General features: G+C 41.2%; 1 protein-coding gene across 1 annotated transcript in view; it reads right to left on the reverse strand.

The window, feature by feature from the left end:
• The window catches only part of LOC122791686 (xanthine dehydrogenase/oxidase-like), a 1,688,659-nt gene that overhangs the window by 230,612 nt on the left and 1,441,773 nt on the right, over positions 1-16,274 (reverse strand). The window contains exons 30-32 of the mRNA XM_044059558.1: positions 14,990-15,118; positions 12,702-12,776; positions 11,584-11,636 (exon numbers count right to left, since the gene is read on the reverse strand). Coding sequence (XP_043915493.1) covers positions 11,584-11,636; positions 12,702-12,776; positions 14,990-15,118 — 257 coding nt within the window. The remainder of the gene's footprint in view (positions 1-11,583; positions 11,637-12,701; positions 12,777-14,989; positions 15,119-16,274) is intronic.

The raw sequence follows: 16,274 nt of genomic DNA on the forward strand, positions 1-16,274 counted from the left end.
CACAGACTTTGCTGTGTTATAACATGTGTGACATATACTCCAGACATGAACCCACACCCACATTAATATATCACAGCTTTCATGACTGTGTGTCACCCAGTTAGCCTAGGACACAGATCACTGCAGTAGCCTGCATTGTCATCAACATACATGTATGGCGTATGGTCTGGGAATCTACAGCACATGCTGGCAAAGGTAACAACTGTATTCATATGAGGCAGGCTTCACACATAGGAACTATTGCAGGTCACAGGTACATATCTGTATGTGGCACACACATACCTGATGTGTGCATTGCAATTACTGTTATAATTATATGTCATACAATAATAAAAGCAAAACCCACCACACATTGACAAACTGTGTGACAAACACACACATGGCTTTTGTAGGATTCAAACCCCTACCTAACTATGTTATGACACTTGAGAGAGATGCATTAGCACAGCACGCTATTTGCATTACTGGGTGTTTTCTCTTCTCCTGCTATACTTATAGATTGCTGACATCATCAGTCTTTACAAAGAGGAATGTACATCATGTAATGTGTTATTCCAGTTGTCAAAAGGGACATTTCTTTCAAAGAGAATTGCACACATGCACACCCCCTCCCCTTTCTCTTCTCCTGCTATACTTATAGGGTGCTGACATCATCAGTCTTTACAAAGAGGAATGTACATTATGTAGCGTGTTATTCCAGTTGTCAAAAGGGACATTTCTTTCAAAGGGAATTGCACACATGCACACCCCCCCAACACACATACACTGAGCATTTGCAGGATTCAAACTCCTACTTAACTATGTTATGACACTTGAGAAAGATGCATTAGCGCAGCGCACTATTCGCATTACTGGGTGGTTTCTCTTCTCCTGCTGTACTTATAGGGTGCTGTCATCATCAGTCTTTACAAAGAGGAATGTACATCATGTAGTGTGTTATTCCAGTTTTCAAAAGGGACATTTCTTTCAAAGAGAATTGCACACCCACTGCCCCCCCCAACACACACACTGAGCATTTGTAGGATTCAAACCCCTACCTAACTATGTTATGACACTTGAGAGAGACACATTAACGCAGCGCGCTATTCGCATTACTGGGTGGCTTCTCTTCTCCTGCTGTACTTATAGGGTGCTGACATCATCAGTCTTTACAAAGAGGAATGCACATCATGTAGTGTGTTATTCCAACTGTCAAAAGGGACATTTCTTTCAAAGAGAATTGCACACATGCACACCCCCTGCCACCCCTAACACACACTGAACATTTGCAGGATTCAGACCCCTACCTAACTATGTTATGACACTTGCGAGAGATGCATGAGTGCAGTGCACTATTCGCATTACTAGGTGGCTCATCTTCTCCTGCAGTATTTATAGGGTGCTGACATCAGTTTTTACAAAGAGGTATGTACACCTATTACTATCCCTCAGTTATGGGGGATAACAATATATATGCATTAACAGACACCTAGTTCAGGGTCACATATGCACATCAGCACTGCCTGGTTATGTTTTATACCATGTATCGTGAACACAGGACTTGTAACACACAACATAACCAGGGAGTGTATCCATATACATCACAGATACACACACCTCTGGGTTGTTACCACTGCACTAAGCATGACAGGCCATACATATACAACTACCATTGTGCAAAACTACCTTTTGGTTTGATGTGTAGTTCAGACCACCACCACCACCCCCCCCCCCATATCCAGGAACCACACTTGGCTTCCCTGGGAACAGTGTAGGATATGAAGGTGTTCACATACACCATTACAGTGGTTAACTTCAGGTACAGGAATATTGACTGGGGGAACTACTCAGGCCTCAACAACATCACCCTACAGCCACTACAATTTGTGAATCCATGTGCTATGGCAGAACCAGTCACCACAGCCACAAGGGGGAATACATATTGGACTTGATCATCACCAACATGGGGACTCTATGTTCCACACCAGAGGTAGACCACCATTGTTAAGATATGACCATAACCAACTTTCCCTGGATGTCCATATCCCATCCCACAGGCAAGGAAATCACTGCTAACAAAGTATTTCTCAAAAGCAGACTTTGCACTTGTGAAGACTGGGGTGGAATACTTCAAAGGCCCTGTGCTGGAGGATTATACAGCCCAATCTGCAGATTCCTTTACAAATGCATTCTATGAGCACCTGCAGGTTTTCATTGATCATGCTATCCCAAATAAAACCAAGACTCCTCCACAACAGGAGACCTGTCTGGTTGACACCAGCCATATATAAGCTGTACAACAGAAGGAGTGAGCTAATACATAACAGAGCAATATCCCACAGAGGGAGGACATCTCTGAACAGTATTGGCAGGACACTTCAGTCCCTCAAAATCATCACTTGCAAGTTTTGACAGTGAAATTGCCCAGACACTACAGATAAGGCTCCCCTCAGTCTGAAATTGAATCCCAATTAATGTTAGACATAGCCCCTCGCCAACCCTCTTCCAGCAAACTCCAGCCACATGGATGTGACATTGCAAATTCAACCCCTGGGATCTCCACTGTGTCCCTGCTTGATGGAGGCACAGCAAACTAGCCTTAAACGGTGCCTTCTGTGACCTACTTTACAGATGCACAATAGGCTACTGTACTGGGGAGGCAGACGCCAAATACACTCTGGCTAGGCTTATGTATTCCCTAGGGCAAACAGCCTAGTATTGACCTCTGCACCCATATGTTTATGTTTGGGATGCACAATATTTGTTGCTGATAAACTGTTTGCAGGTCTTTATTGCCATAGCTTTCCCTGTTTCTATGAACAACTTGTGTATCTGTGGAAAATGTTTGATCATGGCAAGGTTCCAGTATATTACTTATGTCTCTGTTGTCATTTAACTGTGTGCACTGGGCAAATTGCTGTATTGTGGGAGGTTCCTGGCTTAACACATACAAATGCCAGATATGTGTGGCCGACTGCTATACTGAGACATGGCCTAGGTGTATGAGCATGCCCAGTTCAGGCTTTCCATGGTTTGTTGCCTAACATATGTCTCATTTATCAAAGTGTGTGAGCATGCCCAGTGTGACCTTTCCATATGTTGAGATCTGAGGTCCACTACATTTGTGGTTGTGTGTGAGCTTGAACAATATTTGATATTTATAGTGTGTGTGTTGGAAGCCATGTTGTGTTCTTACTACCCAACTGCTTTGTGTCTGAACCCAACAGGGATTATGCTGTGCCTGCAGGGTTTCCATGGGACAGTTTGCATACATTTGTCAACATTCTTTCATACTGACCAAACACTGTAATATTGTCATAGTGTAGTGGTTCAGTCCTTTCACTCTGGTGCACAGTATCCTGGGTTTGAGTCCTATCACTGCTTTAAATATTCATACTGAGCACACCAGACTAAGATATGACCATGTTGCATTTTTTCAGTTATGGCCTACTTAAACCAGGCTTGTCCAACATTACTAGTGTATTCTGCAACTTGGGTGGACATTGACAAACACTAGGCTATGTGCCCTAGGGCATTTCTAATCCTACTCAGAGTGTGTTTGTCCTTCAACACACATTTTAACTAGAGTTTGCCATGACATTTTTCAAGGTTAGTATACTGTGCCTCTGTCTAACTGTGACATAACAGTGATACCCAGGGTAAACCTACAATCTGCCATCCACTCATCAAGATTCCTCTTGAAGAGAGTCAATGAGGGACTCTCTGGCTAACCTGGACTGTGAATTTACTCAAGAGTGGAGGGAGCTTCTGGGTTATGGATCAATCACTACAGCATGTCCTAATTATTTCAGTGCTGAGGTTCAGGTCTCTCATGTGCATAGCTCAATGGAATTCAGATTTTACAAGGTGCAGCATGTGCATTGATTCCAGTTTGGACATGGCTTTATACATCAGGCACAGATCACCTCTGGGCAGGCAGTATGCCACTGTGTGGAGCTGCAGTTTGTTTAATCAGGCAGATTTAGGGTCTTTCCTGTTGCTGGAGGTGTCTGCGAAGGTACATCCCACAAGGGGCATTGCACTCAATTGTGAGCCTGATGAAGGATGACTGAAGAGGCACGATGACCTCCCCTGATCTAGATGTGAATACCTTCATGATTAGGTGGGTATATGAAATGTTTTTATAACCACTACAGCCACATGGTTGTCAAATGCGAGATTTCTATCAACTTGTGTCCCCAGGTCTCTTATTACTTCTTCTGTACTTAATGGGTTACCACCTATGTGATAATTGGTGGGCACTTATTGTTTTTCCAAAGGGGATGACTATACACTTTTTTGTGTTTAGCTTGATGACATGGCTGTGGCACCAGTTGTCTGTTTCTATGAGGCCCTTTTGTAGGATGCTTGCATCAGCTGGAGGGTCAGATATAGTGCCCAGTTTGTAGTCATCTGCAAACTTGTTCAGACACAGTCCTTCCATGTTGGCCTGTAACTCCGAGAAATATATACGAAACAGGGGGGTCCCAGGACCGAGCCTTGTGGGATGCCAGTTGTAGCTGGTTTGGACTCTGACATGGCTCCAGCATTTCTGACCATGTCAGTTCTGTCCTTGAGCCGGTTTGCAACCCATCTAGTGACATAGGGGTTTATATTTAAGCTGGTGAGCATATCTATAATGACCACGTGGGGTATTGTATGGAAGGCTTTTGCAAGGTCCAGGTAGGCTGTGTGGACCACCTTCCCCTCATCAATGGCCTTGGTGACTGTTTCAAATGACTCAACCAGGTTTAGGAGGCAGGATCTGCCCTTAAGAAAGCCACACTGGGTAGGGTCCAGTGTCTGTAGGTCCCCAATATCTTTATTTCTGAGGTCCATGATGATCCTTTCCATAGCTTTGCAGACCATGCTAGTCAGGATTCTGGGGTGATAGTTTTCATGATCCATTCAGGCACCACCTTTGTGGAGAGGGACCACTGTTGCTGTACACTGCTGTTTGGGTACATATCCTGTGGTAAGGCTGAGATTGAGCAGTAGTTTTATTTGGTGTTCAATTCTTCTTGGACTTCATGTTGGATGCAGCCCAGGACACCATCTGGTCCCATTGATGCTGTGTGTTTTGCTTGAGGGACTCTGGCTGTTACCTGAGCATCTGCGATGTCAGGGGGCCAGCACTCTGCTGGGATAGATATTTGGCCTTTTGGTGGGGGGGGTTGCACTGTACCTGTCAGGTCGAATGTTGGCAATGTCTGTGGGTTTGGTGTATTGTTTGTCATTTTGGACTAATTCTGAGCATATCTGGGAATTCCCACCCAGGTTCCTACCATCAGTAAAGAAAGCCTTGTGATTATCCTTAGTGTCCTGTACAAGTTTTATCTCATAGCTGGCCTTAGAGGATTTTATGTGTGGCCATAGTTTTTTGTCATAATACTGATCAGTGATGCCTTCCCTTTTTGGGTTTTGCTCTATCATGTAGTAGCTTCCTCCTCCTCTTGCATGGTTTGTTAATGGCTGGGGTCCACCAGACAGGATGCCTGCCTTTGGAGGATTGGGTCTTGGTTTTATTTGGGATTGCATAATCCATGCATTCCTGCAGGTGTTCATAGAATGCATTCATAAAGGGTTCTAAGGTCTGGGCCATATTTTCCACAGGCACAAGGGCTTTAATGGATTCCACCTCAGTTTGGAGGAGTGCATAATTTGCTTTACACATGTTTTTCACTGTGGTTTTCTGGCCAGGGACTGGGGTCAGGATGTGAATATCCAGTGAGATTACTGTATGGTCTGATCTCACCAGTGAGGGATACACTTCTCGTCTTGGCCATAGAGTCCCCATGTTGGTGATTATCAGGTCCAGTATGTTTACCCCTCTTGTGGGAGTGGTGACAAGTTGTTCCATAGCATTTCGGTTTATGAAGTCTAGGGTGTTGGAGCTAGAATAACACTCCCAGTCTATGTTTGGGTAGTTGCAGTCACCCAATATAATGTTGTTTGGAGAGACCATCATATTTTCATGTGTTCTCAAGTAGGCCAAGTGGGGTTCCTGGATTTAGGAGGGTGGTCTGTAGCAGGCTACGAACTGGGAGGCAGTTTTAGCCACTGTTACTTGCACGTGGATAGTCTGTACTGCTTCATGCTGTGGCACCAACCTGGGGGTGTGGGTATCCTTGAAAATTATTGATACTCACCTTCCTTTTGTAGTTTGTTCCATGTTTTGGGGCTGTAAAGCATAGTATGAGGAATAACCTGGTAGTGCTAGGATGCTCTTGGGAGCCTTGAACCAGGTTTCTGTTACTGCACAGATATTAACATTCTCCATGCTGAGGAGAATTTGGACTGCATGCATCTTGCAGTTTAGACTTCTGGCATTGGGTAGCATTACTTCTAGTTCCGTATCCCTTGTGATACCTATGGAGGTGGGTTTGTGTTTTGAGCCTTACCTATTCAAGGCACTATGGGGGTGACAACAGCCTTTGCCAGGATACAAAAGGCCAGGGGTGATAGGTGCAAGCCATCCCTAACGGAGCATTGTGTCTTGCTCAGCATGTCATCCCAGGCTGACAGGCATTGGATCCCCTTTGACTAACAACAATACTTAAGCCAATTGTTGTAATTGATCATCTTGTCTTCATATTGTAGCATCACGCTTGGTGCGGGTAGGATGTTACTCATGGGTCATCAAGTTTGCATATACTACATGGTGTTACATTGCTTAACACATGGCAATCATGCCTCAGGTGGTGCTGCAGGGCTGCCTATGTTGGATGCACATACTACGCTCCCTGTACATGTTTGAAAGCAGGTTGTGTCAACTTAGGCATCCCTTTTACTATATGTGTGCGTCAGAGAGAGGTATCATTTCCAGGGTTTCTACTGCACCAGTGTATGTGCTATGCGTTGCCTCTTTGCCAAGGCCAATGCATACTGGGCACGCCTCCTTCTGCCTACTGGGGCAGGCTCAGGTTGTTCCTTCTCTGAGTCACCCTCTGCCTGTGATGGCCCTGGCAATGGTGGGGGGCTTTTGGGCAGGGCCTATGCTGGTCCTGCTGCAGCTGTTTTCGCAGAATCATATTATGTAGCATAGCACATACCATGACAATTTGGGTACATGTAGTTGGTGAGTACTGCAAGGCTCCACCAGATGTGTCCAGGCACCGGAACCGTGACTTGAGCAGCCCAAACACACACTCTATTACATTACGTGTTTGTGCGTGTGCCTCATTATGGCGTTCCTGTTCAGGTGTGTGTGCGTTTATGATGGGTGTCATCAGCCACTGCTCCAGTGCATAGCCAGCATCCCCCAATAGGTGACCATGTGGGATGTCCCCATTGGCAAATATCTGGTACATCTGCGTCAGATGCCAGATATGGGAATCATGGTAGCTTCCAGGGCAGCCAGCACACACATTCATTATTATGCCCTGGGCATCACACACAATCTGGCATTTGATGGAGGGGAAGACCTTGCGGTTGAAGTAGGCCCTACCCTGCTCACGGGCTGGTGCTTTGATGCGTATATGCGTGCAGTCTATTGCACCCACTACCTCAGGGTATTCCGCTATTTGCTGGAAGAGACGCATATTGCTGGTCAATACCTCATGGGAATTGGGGAAATATACTTGATCACTGACATGTGCTGACATGGCATCCAGGAACTGGTGCAGTACCCTGGATGCTGATGCCTGTGATATCCCCATCATCTCACCAGTTGGTCTCTGGAAGGTACCTGTTGCTAGTATTCTTAGGCCAACGCATACCTTGGTTTCCACTGGGATGGGTTCCCCTCTGTTGGCTCTGTGTGTGAGGCGTGGCCTGCACAGCTCAACAATTTGCTGCAGGAGGTCTCTGTCCACTCTATAATGCTCCACTATCTTCAGCTCATGTAACCGCTGGTAGGTGTCCCTGGGCCTGTACACTCTTCTACGTCTCCTCACTGTGGGTTGTCCGGCAGCATTTGCATTGTCACCACCCTCAGCATGTTGCATATGTCGCCTTATAACAGCTATGGCAGCCCCTAGCATTTTTTGTCTGAGTGAAGCTTTTTCAGTTTTCACTTCTAGTAGCTTACTCCAGTGTTGCAATGTCTCTTGAGAGACACATACTGCACTGTTGTTTGCAGAGTTTTCAGTGCTAGGCTGGGCTACTGTTCTGCCTGTATAATTGCCTGATTCTGATTGTTTTCACCTGCTAGCTCTGCTAGTATTCCCTGGTAGCTTCCTACAATTTGTTGTGCTTCCTTTTTCCTGTCTGTTTCCTCAGGGGGAACGACACGCATACAAGGGCAAACATGCGCACAGCAGCTAACATGCGCGCACACATGCTTAGATGGACTACAACTTGCTTATCCAGGTTAAAATGCGTGCACACCAGTGCAAACGCACTTACAACTCTTTAAACAGGCTTCTACATGCTTACTCCGGCTTAAACGCGCGCACTCACGTTTACACGCACGCACTCCATCTTACTCGGGCTTCCCAGCACGCAAACGCGCCCATGCACACTCAGCAAGAAACGTTGGTGTTATACACAGTGTACAACTTCCATTTCTTGGCTTTCCCTTGTCTACCTGTTGACACACCTCTTTCCATGATGTCTAACTGACAGCTTTCACATGCCACTCTGCTCCAATGAGCTTCACTTCTTTCATACATACTCCCCTGTGATGTCACCTATCTCCTACACTGTTACTCCCCTTATCCTACTCCTACACTCCAGGGAATGTGCTCATTTGCTATGTAAATGTGCGATTCAGTATCCTAACCCTCATTTACATAGGATTGCCTACTAATGCTTAGTTACATGTCTTACGCTGTGCTTCCCCCCTTAGCAACCCCGACTCGGTGGCCATGTTGTTTTCAGCCTGCTATTCCCTTACATTGTACATTGATGGTTTTCATAAAACCCACGTTTGTGGGTTTTAAATTTGTATTTTTTTGGTTTTTTGCAGCGCAGCCCATTTGCGCAGCGCTGCGCTATGTTTAAACATCGGCAATCACCGAAAAACAATAAACATTTTTATTTTAATTTTGCATGTGGGTACGTTGCCAGTGGCCACATATTTGGCCATTGGCATGCTTCTTGGAACATACGCAATCTTTATTTGGAGCTGACAAGGCTCCATTATGCTATTTGCAGAACAGTACTCAGTTGTCAACTAAGTACATTTCTGCAGCTAACACAGCTCCTACACGGACAGGTTTGTGCTTCCTGGATCGCAAACTTCCCTCATTTGCATGTCTTTTGGCTGCAAGTGAGGTAATTTGCATATCCAAACCCTGTCCGTGTAAGAGCCATTTTAGGAGGTCTCTTACATGCCCCTACAAGCTATTCATGGATCGTTCATCGGACATGATGGCTGCATGGAGTCTTACTCTACTCTTAGACTCCGTGCAAGCCATCGTGAATCCGGCCCAATGTTTATACTTACCTCAACTTAGACAAATATTAAGAAAATATTTCTGATGTTTTGTTGTCTACCTTTCCTGGTACATCATCAACAATTTAACTACATCTTTGGCATGTCATAATAGCTTCTAAAATTGCACTAAGCCTATCCATATGTATGCTACTCACTAAAACTAAAATAAAATTTTAGACATTGCATGTACAAATCAAGGGTAAGTATATAAGCCCAAATCTTTGCTTAAAAAGTTAAAATTAAAAAAAAAAGAAATAAAACAGGGACCTTGTTTACCATTCATTTCAATGCAACAAAAAAGTAAGTTGAATGTTCACACCGTGTGTGTAAAATAGTCAGTTCCCAAAAAACAACACTGCCCAAATAAATTAATCACATATAAAATATTCAGAATGGAATATTTATTTCACAAAAACCTAAACAGACTAGCTAAAGCCCTATTCAGCAGAACATCAAGTCCAGATTCACAAAGAAGCAGAGTGTTGTGGAGGACAGCCTCTGCTAGCCACTTACACCACCTACTCAAATTCCACATCCACTCTGTACTTGACAATGGGTTGGTCAATAGAGATTTTATTTTTATTTTCATTTTTATTTATTTATTTTGCTTTTGTCTTTGGTCATTTCATTGAAGTATGATTATGCAAGATTCAAACTACTAAAATCATGCACATTCCTTTATGTTCTGTATGGTAAGCATGATCCAGTTTACTGAGTTCTACTGAAGGATGCAGCAACTCTGTTCATTCTTCTAATGAGGCACTGCAGTGACACAGAAAATTGCATTTTTTCTCCTAGAGGTAGGAAAACCAATATCCAGTCACTCCTAGCTATCAGCTCACTTTCGAATGTCTGAGCAGAGAGTCAAATCTGGGTTTCTGCAGTGCAGACAGGCAACCAGTCTATGTACTAGTGAGCCTGACATATTTGTATGATATTTAGAATTAAATTCTTGTTGCAATCACAACCATGACTAAATTGTTTCCTTTTCCTATGTTCTATTTTTGTTATTACACATGCACCTTGGATACATTAGTTGTCCCTTGTTAAACAGTAAGTTGACATATCGTAGTATGGTATTACATTTCTTATCTTCAATGTAAAGGTCTTCACTTAGAGCTGGGTCATCCAGTTAATGAATAATATAACTGATAACACATATGTCTTCCCCATGTAAGATATGAAGTATCCAGATTCCAGTCAATATTATATATTCTTGCACTCTTTGTATATGATAGAGGTAGGACTGGTTTATAGGAAACCATGAAAAGTTGTCTGTACACTAAAAAGGGAAGGATACATAAATGGCACTCTTCAAATTGTTGTGGAAGAAGCGGCACTTTGATGAATAGTGGTAGGAAGACATATCAGAAGATACATGAGTAACCATTTGAAATATCCGGACCCACTAAAGCAAGTCCTGAAACATGGAAATTAATGCCCGCAAAACGGGCTTACATATACCAAGTCCAAGATTGTCATTTCCAGGAATATTCCCTTTTCTTCAAATTATGGCAATCTCTGAGTTAGCATATATAAGTTCAGGGATGTGGACTGCTTGCCCTTTCTGCAAAAAAAAAAAAAGTTTAAAGGAGATCAAAGATCAAGATTCTTTTTCTGGAATTTCAATCTTTTTTTTGGTCTTTTGGCACTTGGCGTTACTACTGCCAAAATTTCTAAAGAGAGCTGATGTATGTCCATACTTAACACACAATAAAATTGCTAATTCTTCTAGAATAACTGTCCAAGGAAAAATTTATACTAAGATTGTAAACTTGATGCTCCTTAATATGTTGGTCATCTGTGTTAAGAAATGAGTATACACTGCTGGAAAATAGTTTGGACTATGGAAAAAGTAAAACTGACTTGTAAAATTGTAGCTGTACTGCCCTGGGGCAAAAAATTACTACCTCCTCTGTATGGCAACCTTTAGTGCTTGTTGTGTTAAGTATTTTTATTGAGATGTGGCTTACAGATAAATGATACTTTATGACCACGATGTGATAAAACTACAATAATCATGCATAAGTGAAATGAAATTGAATAACATATAGAAGGAAATTGTATTTTATGGTAAAGTTACAGACTTCTAATACAGACTTTACAGACATTGATCTAAAGATAGCTTAAAAACATACAAAGCAGTAACAGTTTACAGAAAATAATTGAGATAAAAATCCTGAAAAATAAAGGAAAGGAAAAGGATGACATGAGTAAGCACTTACTTGTAAAATCCAGTGGCTGAAAGACTAACTCGATCTATATAGGCAGCAATTACCTGAAAATAAATGTTCCTGTTTTAATGCACTGGAATTATTTATTTCCAGCCTTTTAGCTTTTCACTCTTTAGATAAAACATATTGTAATATACATTCAGTTTCATTATATAGAGTAAATTGTTCAAAGTACAGCACCTAGCAAAAGTATCCCACAAATATAGCATATTGGTCACTTTACTTGAAGGTATTATCTCAGATTATTGATTGGGCAATATGTTCTGCACAAATCATAACTTATGTTGCATTACATACTGATATTTAAAATTTACCAATTGGTAAATGTCTGTGTTTGGAAACTGACTTTTTCAGGTGGGGGGGTGTATGAGATGTAGATCTTGATGTTGTATTGCAAGTGGGTTGTGTCAAGTTACTGAAAAGATTTAAATGAAAACCCCTTCAGTTAAGGAATAATGGCAAAGAATAGCTTTTGGTGATCTTTGAGGTGGCACTTTTTGCCCTGCTGTGCAACCCTGGATTTAGTGTATACAAGTTGAGGGGAGATCTATCCCTTCATGGGGGTGCTTCACCAAAACAAGTTTTCTTTGGTGACCACAGAAAGTGTTTTAGGGGCATTTTTTTGATTGAACTGTTTTCCATTTAAAGCTCTTTACTGGATCAACATGAATCAGTCACAACATCGGTGTTATCATGGAACAACAGAAATAACATACATTTTCTCAGGAGGTAAACTAAGATAATCACAGTCATTAAAATACTGCCAGTGATTACCCATCATTCTTTTGTATAATCATTAAAATACTGCCGATGCTTACCTATCGCTCTTATGTATAACCATTAAAATACTGCCAATGTTTATCCATCACTCTTATGCATAATCATTAAAATACTGCCAATTATTACTCATCACTCTTATGTGTAATTATTAAAATACTGCCAATGCTTACCCATCGCTCTTATGTATAATCATTAAAATACTGCTAATGCTTACCCATCGCTCTTATGCCACAATATTGCTGTTATCAACAAAGCAGCAAAAATAATATACATAGTCAAAGGAAGTAAACTAAGATATGTATAATCATTAAAATATTGCCAATGCTTACCCATTCCTCCCATGTTCCACTAGGATTAGCCTCTTTGAAAGGTTTCAGCCGCTGTAGCAAAATCTGGCAGGCATTCTGAAAAAGAGAGGAAGTGATCATAGCTATAATTTCCATTCTGGTTTCATACTGTGACATAATAATGTTATCTGCATCCCCAAAATGCCTATGACTGAGTATAACTAAGAATTTCATCATTTTTTACAAGGCTTCTTAAAATATTCACAGTAATATCAAAAATAAATGAGCAGTGTTTTCTCCCCCCCCCCCAACAGAAGTTTGGCCATCTAGACATCCTAATATCCAGTTGACCTACATTCATTCCAATGTCTCATCTGGTTTAACACCATACCCAACCACATGAGAGAGAGTTGTCTGAGAGTAGACTATCTCATTGGTAGCACATTTTATTTTCCTGGAAGTAGAAAGTCAGTCGCATGTTGTTCATCAGGTATGTGTTTTGAAGAACCTTTGTACGTGTTTCATGTTCCCATGACTTGGATGTTTGGGCCTCAGCATGCTTGCACATGCATGTCTGCACTGCCTGATGCTAAATATGATCAGTGTGATTCGCTCACCCTGGAATCCAGTTCCTCAGGCCTTACTTGAGAGTTCCTCTTACTTCAGTATTCCTCCTGTGATGTCCATTCTAAGTCTGCATTGTCAGCATCAGTCGTTCACTCCTACATGAACCTGACAGTTGCATAATTGCCATTTCAGTGAGTGCTGTTAGTGCAAATCTTAATCACTGAAATCCCCTTTAGTGATCATGGAGTTTGGACTTATATCCACTGAAGAGTGACTATAAAGTTAGCATATAAAGGTTCTTGGGTGTGAGGTCATATTCCTCCGCATTTTTTGTGGGGGGAGGGGGGCTACAGGGAGGATTACCTACCTACAAAATAAAAAAAATAAATAAAAATAGTGTATCGCTGAAAATGTTTTTTGGTCACTAGGTTTCATTTTATTGGCAGCCACAGAAAGTGTCTTTCATCAGGCATCATGAATCCACTCCTAATGTCTCTCTTGGGCTATTAGTAGATGCTAGCCTAGTATTAAGATGCAAGTTGCTGTCATCACATTATGGCTGCATCCTTGTTAGACAAGGAAAACAGGTACAACATAACAATGTTTTCAAAGAGACTAGATCCTGTTCTTTTTAGCATATTTCATCTTTTACATTCTACTGCTATTGCATTTTTTGTAATCTCTTCTTATAACAATAAATGATTGTCTGTATCTAAATGATAGTGTCTTAAATTGTGTCTATTCTACCCCTTATAATAGAAGGCAACAATAATCCAATATCACTGTAAGTGTGACATATTATAAAGGGTTATGGCTATGAAATGCTACTGGACTTGATTTGTGTGATCTTACTTTAAGTCGCTGAGTTTCCATTTCTGCACTGTATGACTCTAATGAAGTCATGCAACCAGCATTTTGCACTCATTGGCTGTAATGTGGAAATCATACAATGCGGTAGATGAATAAAACAAGCATATATAGTAGCCTTACATTTCCATGAACTGGATTTTGCTGAAAGCCATTCCCTGAAATGAAACTCAGGTAAAAGGAGGAATTTAACATTTGCCTGTGGGCATCAGCTCCAGAAGTGATTACAATTGGTTGGCAGTATAAAGGGTATCCTTCTGCAACACGGATGTATGAGGTGTTACCCAAATTTTAAACCTCTTCATTTTTATCTGTGGCTTTGCTAAATTTCTTTTGGTAAGTTTTGCTTAAAAACACTAAAATGGACATCAGATAAACATTTAATGTAATTTTTACAATCATTAAGATAAGAGAAAAAATATTCATCGCTGGAGTTAAAAACAGACCACCATAAAATAAAAAACATATATTTAAATACCCTTTTTATATACAAACTATTTGCATGGGAATTTCTGCAAGTCAACTACCAGGAAACTTTAGTATGGACAAAGAAATGTATGTACACAAAAATAAAACTGTTAACATTCCTAGAATTCCCCAATATATCTACTAAGCTCTAAGAATGAGGAAAGACCTGGCAAAAGAAATCTACAAAGCAGTTAGTTTAAAAACAAAAAGGTTGAGGTTATTTCCTATTCACATTTGAAAACATAATTGGTAACATTATCATTTATCAAAAATTAGTATGTCAGATACTTTCAAAGAAATGCAAAACATCTTTCATTAGCAAATTTTCAGAAAAGGAAGACATTCTTGAGGCATGCTGTTGTGTTTCCTGTTAAATTAAGTATGCTACAACTGAAGATGGTGTCTAGAATATTATGAAAGTTTCTTACATAAACTGCCATGCCATTCAAGTCAGAGCTGACAGAAGCAGAAGTGGGAGATGTGTTTGGAACTGTGTTGGTGCTGGTTTCGCTAATATAGATCTTATCAGCTGGGATCTGCAAAGCTCTACCTGCAATCTGTAAGAACAAAGAAACACCTTTACAAGGATAAGTCATTGCATTTTATCACTGTGTATATTTGCAAAGATGACTGACATTGCTTTATGCAACTAAATGTGTAAGAGCATTTCTTTAATTTACTATACATACTTTAAATGAAACTCTGAAAAACATCAGTTAGTATAATCAGCTGCATTCACATGAATTTCATTACTCACAAAAGAATAAATCAGTCAAGATATCTTTTACTTAAGGAAATGTGAATAGTTTTATCACATTTTATTGCCTTAACACAACAAATATAATTCGGAAGGAAAATGAGTGACTAATAATGAACAGATCGTACAAAAGGTGTGAACAATGATGAGACACCCTCATGTTGTGATCTGTACCGAAGTTCTATTTCATTTCACTGATAATATACCAGCTTTGCAGTCCTCACTCTTTTTAGAATGAATACTACCTCAAGGCTGAATTCTCAGCAGAGTATTTCCAGGCTGTCTCGGGCTCCTTCAATGTGTCTCCTCTTCCATAACACATTTCCCAGGGATGCTGTTCCAGGCACGGTTCTCCCTAAACTGAGAGGCCAGGATTTCTAATCTCTAGGGGTACAGGCTCACAGCCCACATTTTTTGTACATTGCATTAACAATGTAACTAGTAGTTATCAGCACTATTTAAAGAAATCTCTTTGTCAAATGCTTAGACATATCTCTCTTTCAACAACAAAAGCTCACGGCAGAGGGTCTATGTTTACCCATCGAATGGTACAGTCATCAAACTCTAATCATCAAAACTTCCTTTAATCGAAAGGCCATATCATCATAACGATTTACAGTAAATGATGATAGTTGGTCAACATAAAGGAAGCAGGATATAGTGCTTACTTATCACTAACTTGGGTATAAGGAAATCTGTCCTTTCCCCACTGTTGTGCGATTTCGGAGTTGGTATATATATATAATTAGCAGGGGGTGTGGGAGGCACAGCCCCCTAGAAAAGGAGTATTCGCACTCCTTATGTTGAGGTGTTGTGCCTCCCACACCCCCGCTAATTATATATACCAACTCATAGATGGCACAACAGTGGGGAAAGAGCAGGTTTATTTATACCTAAGTCACCAAAAAGTAAGTACTACACCCCTCTTCCTTTATGTTGGCCAGCTGTCATCATTT

This window comes from Protopterus annectens, chromosome 1.part2, assembly GCF_019279795.1.
Source record: "Protopterus annectens isolate FY-2018-M chromosome 1.part2, PAN1.0, whole genome shotgun sequence".
In the NCBI taxonomy this organism is placed as follows: domain Eukaryota; kingdom Metazoa; phylum Chordata; order Ceratodontiformes; family Protopteridae; genus Protopterus; species Protopterus annectens.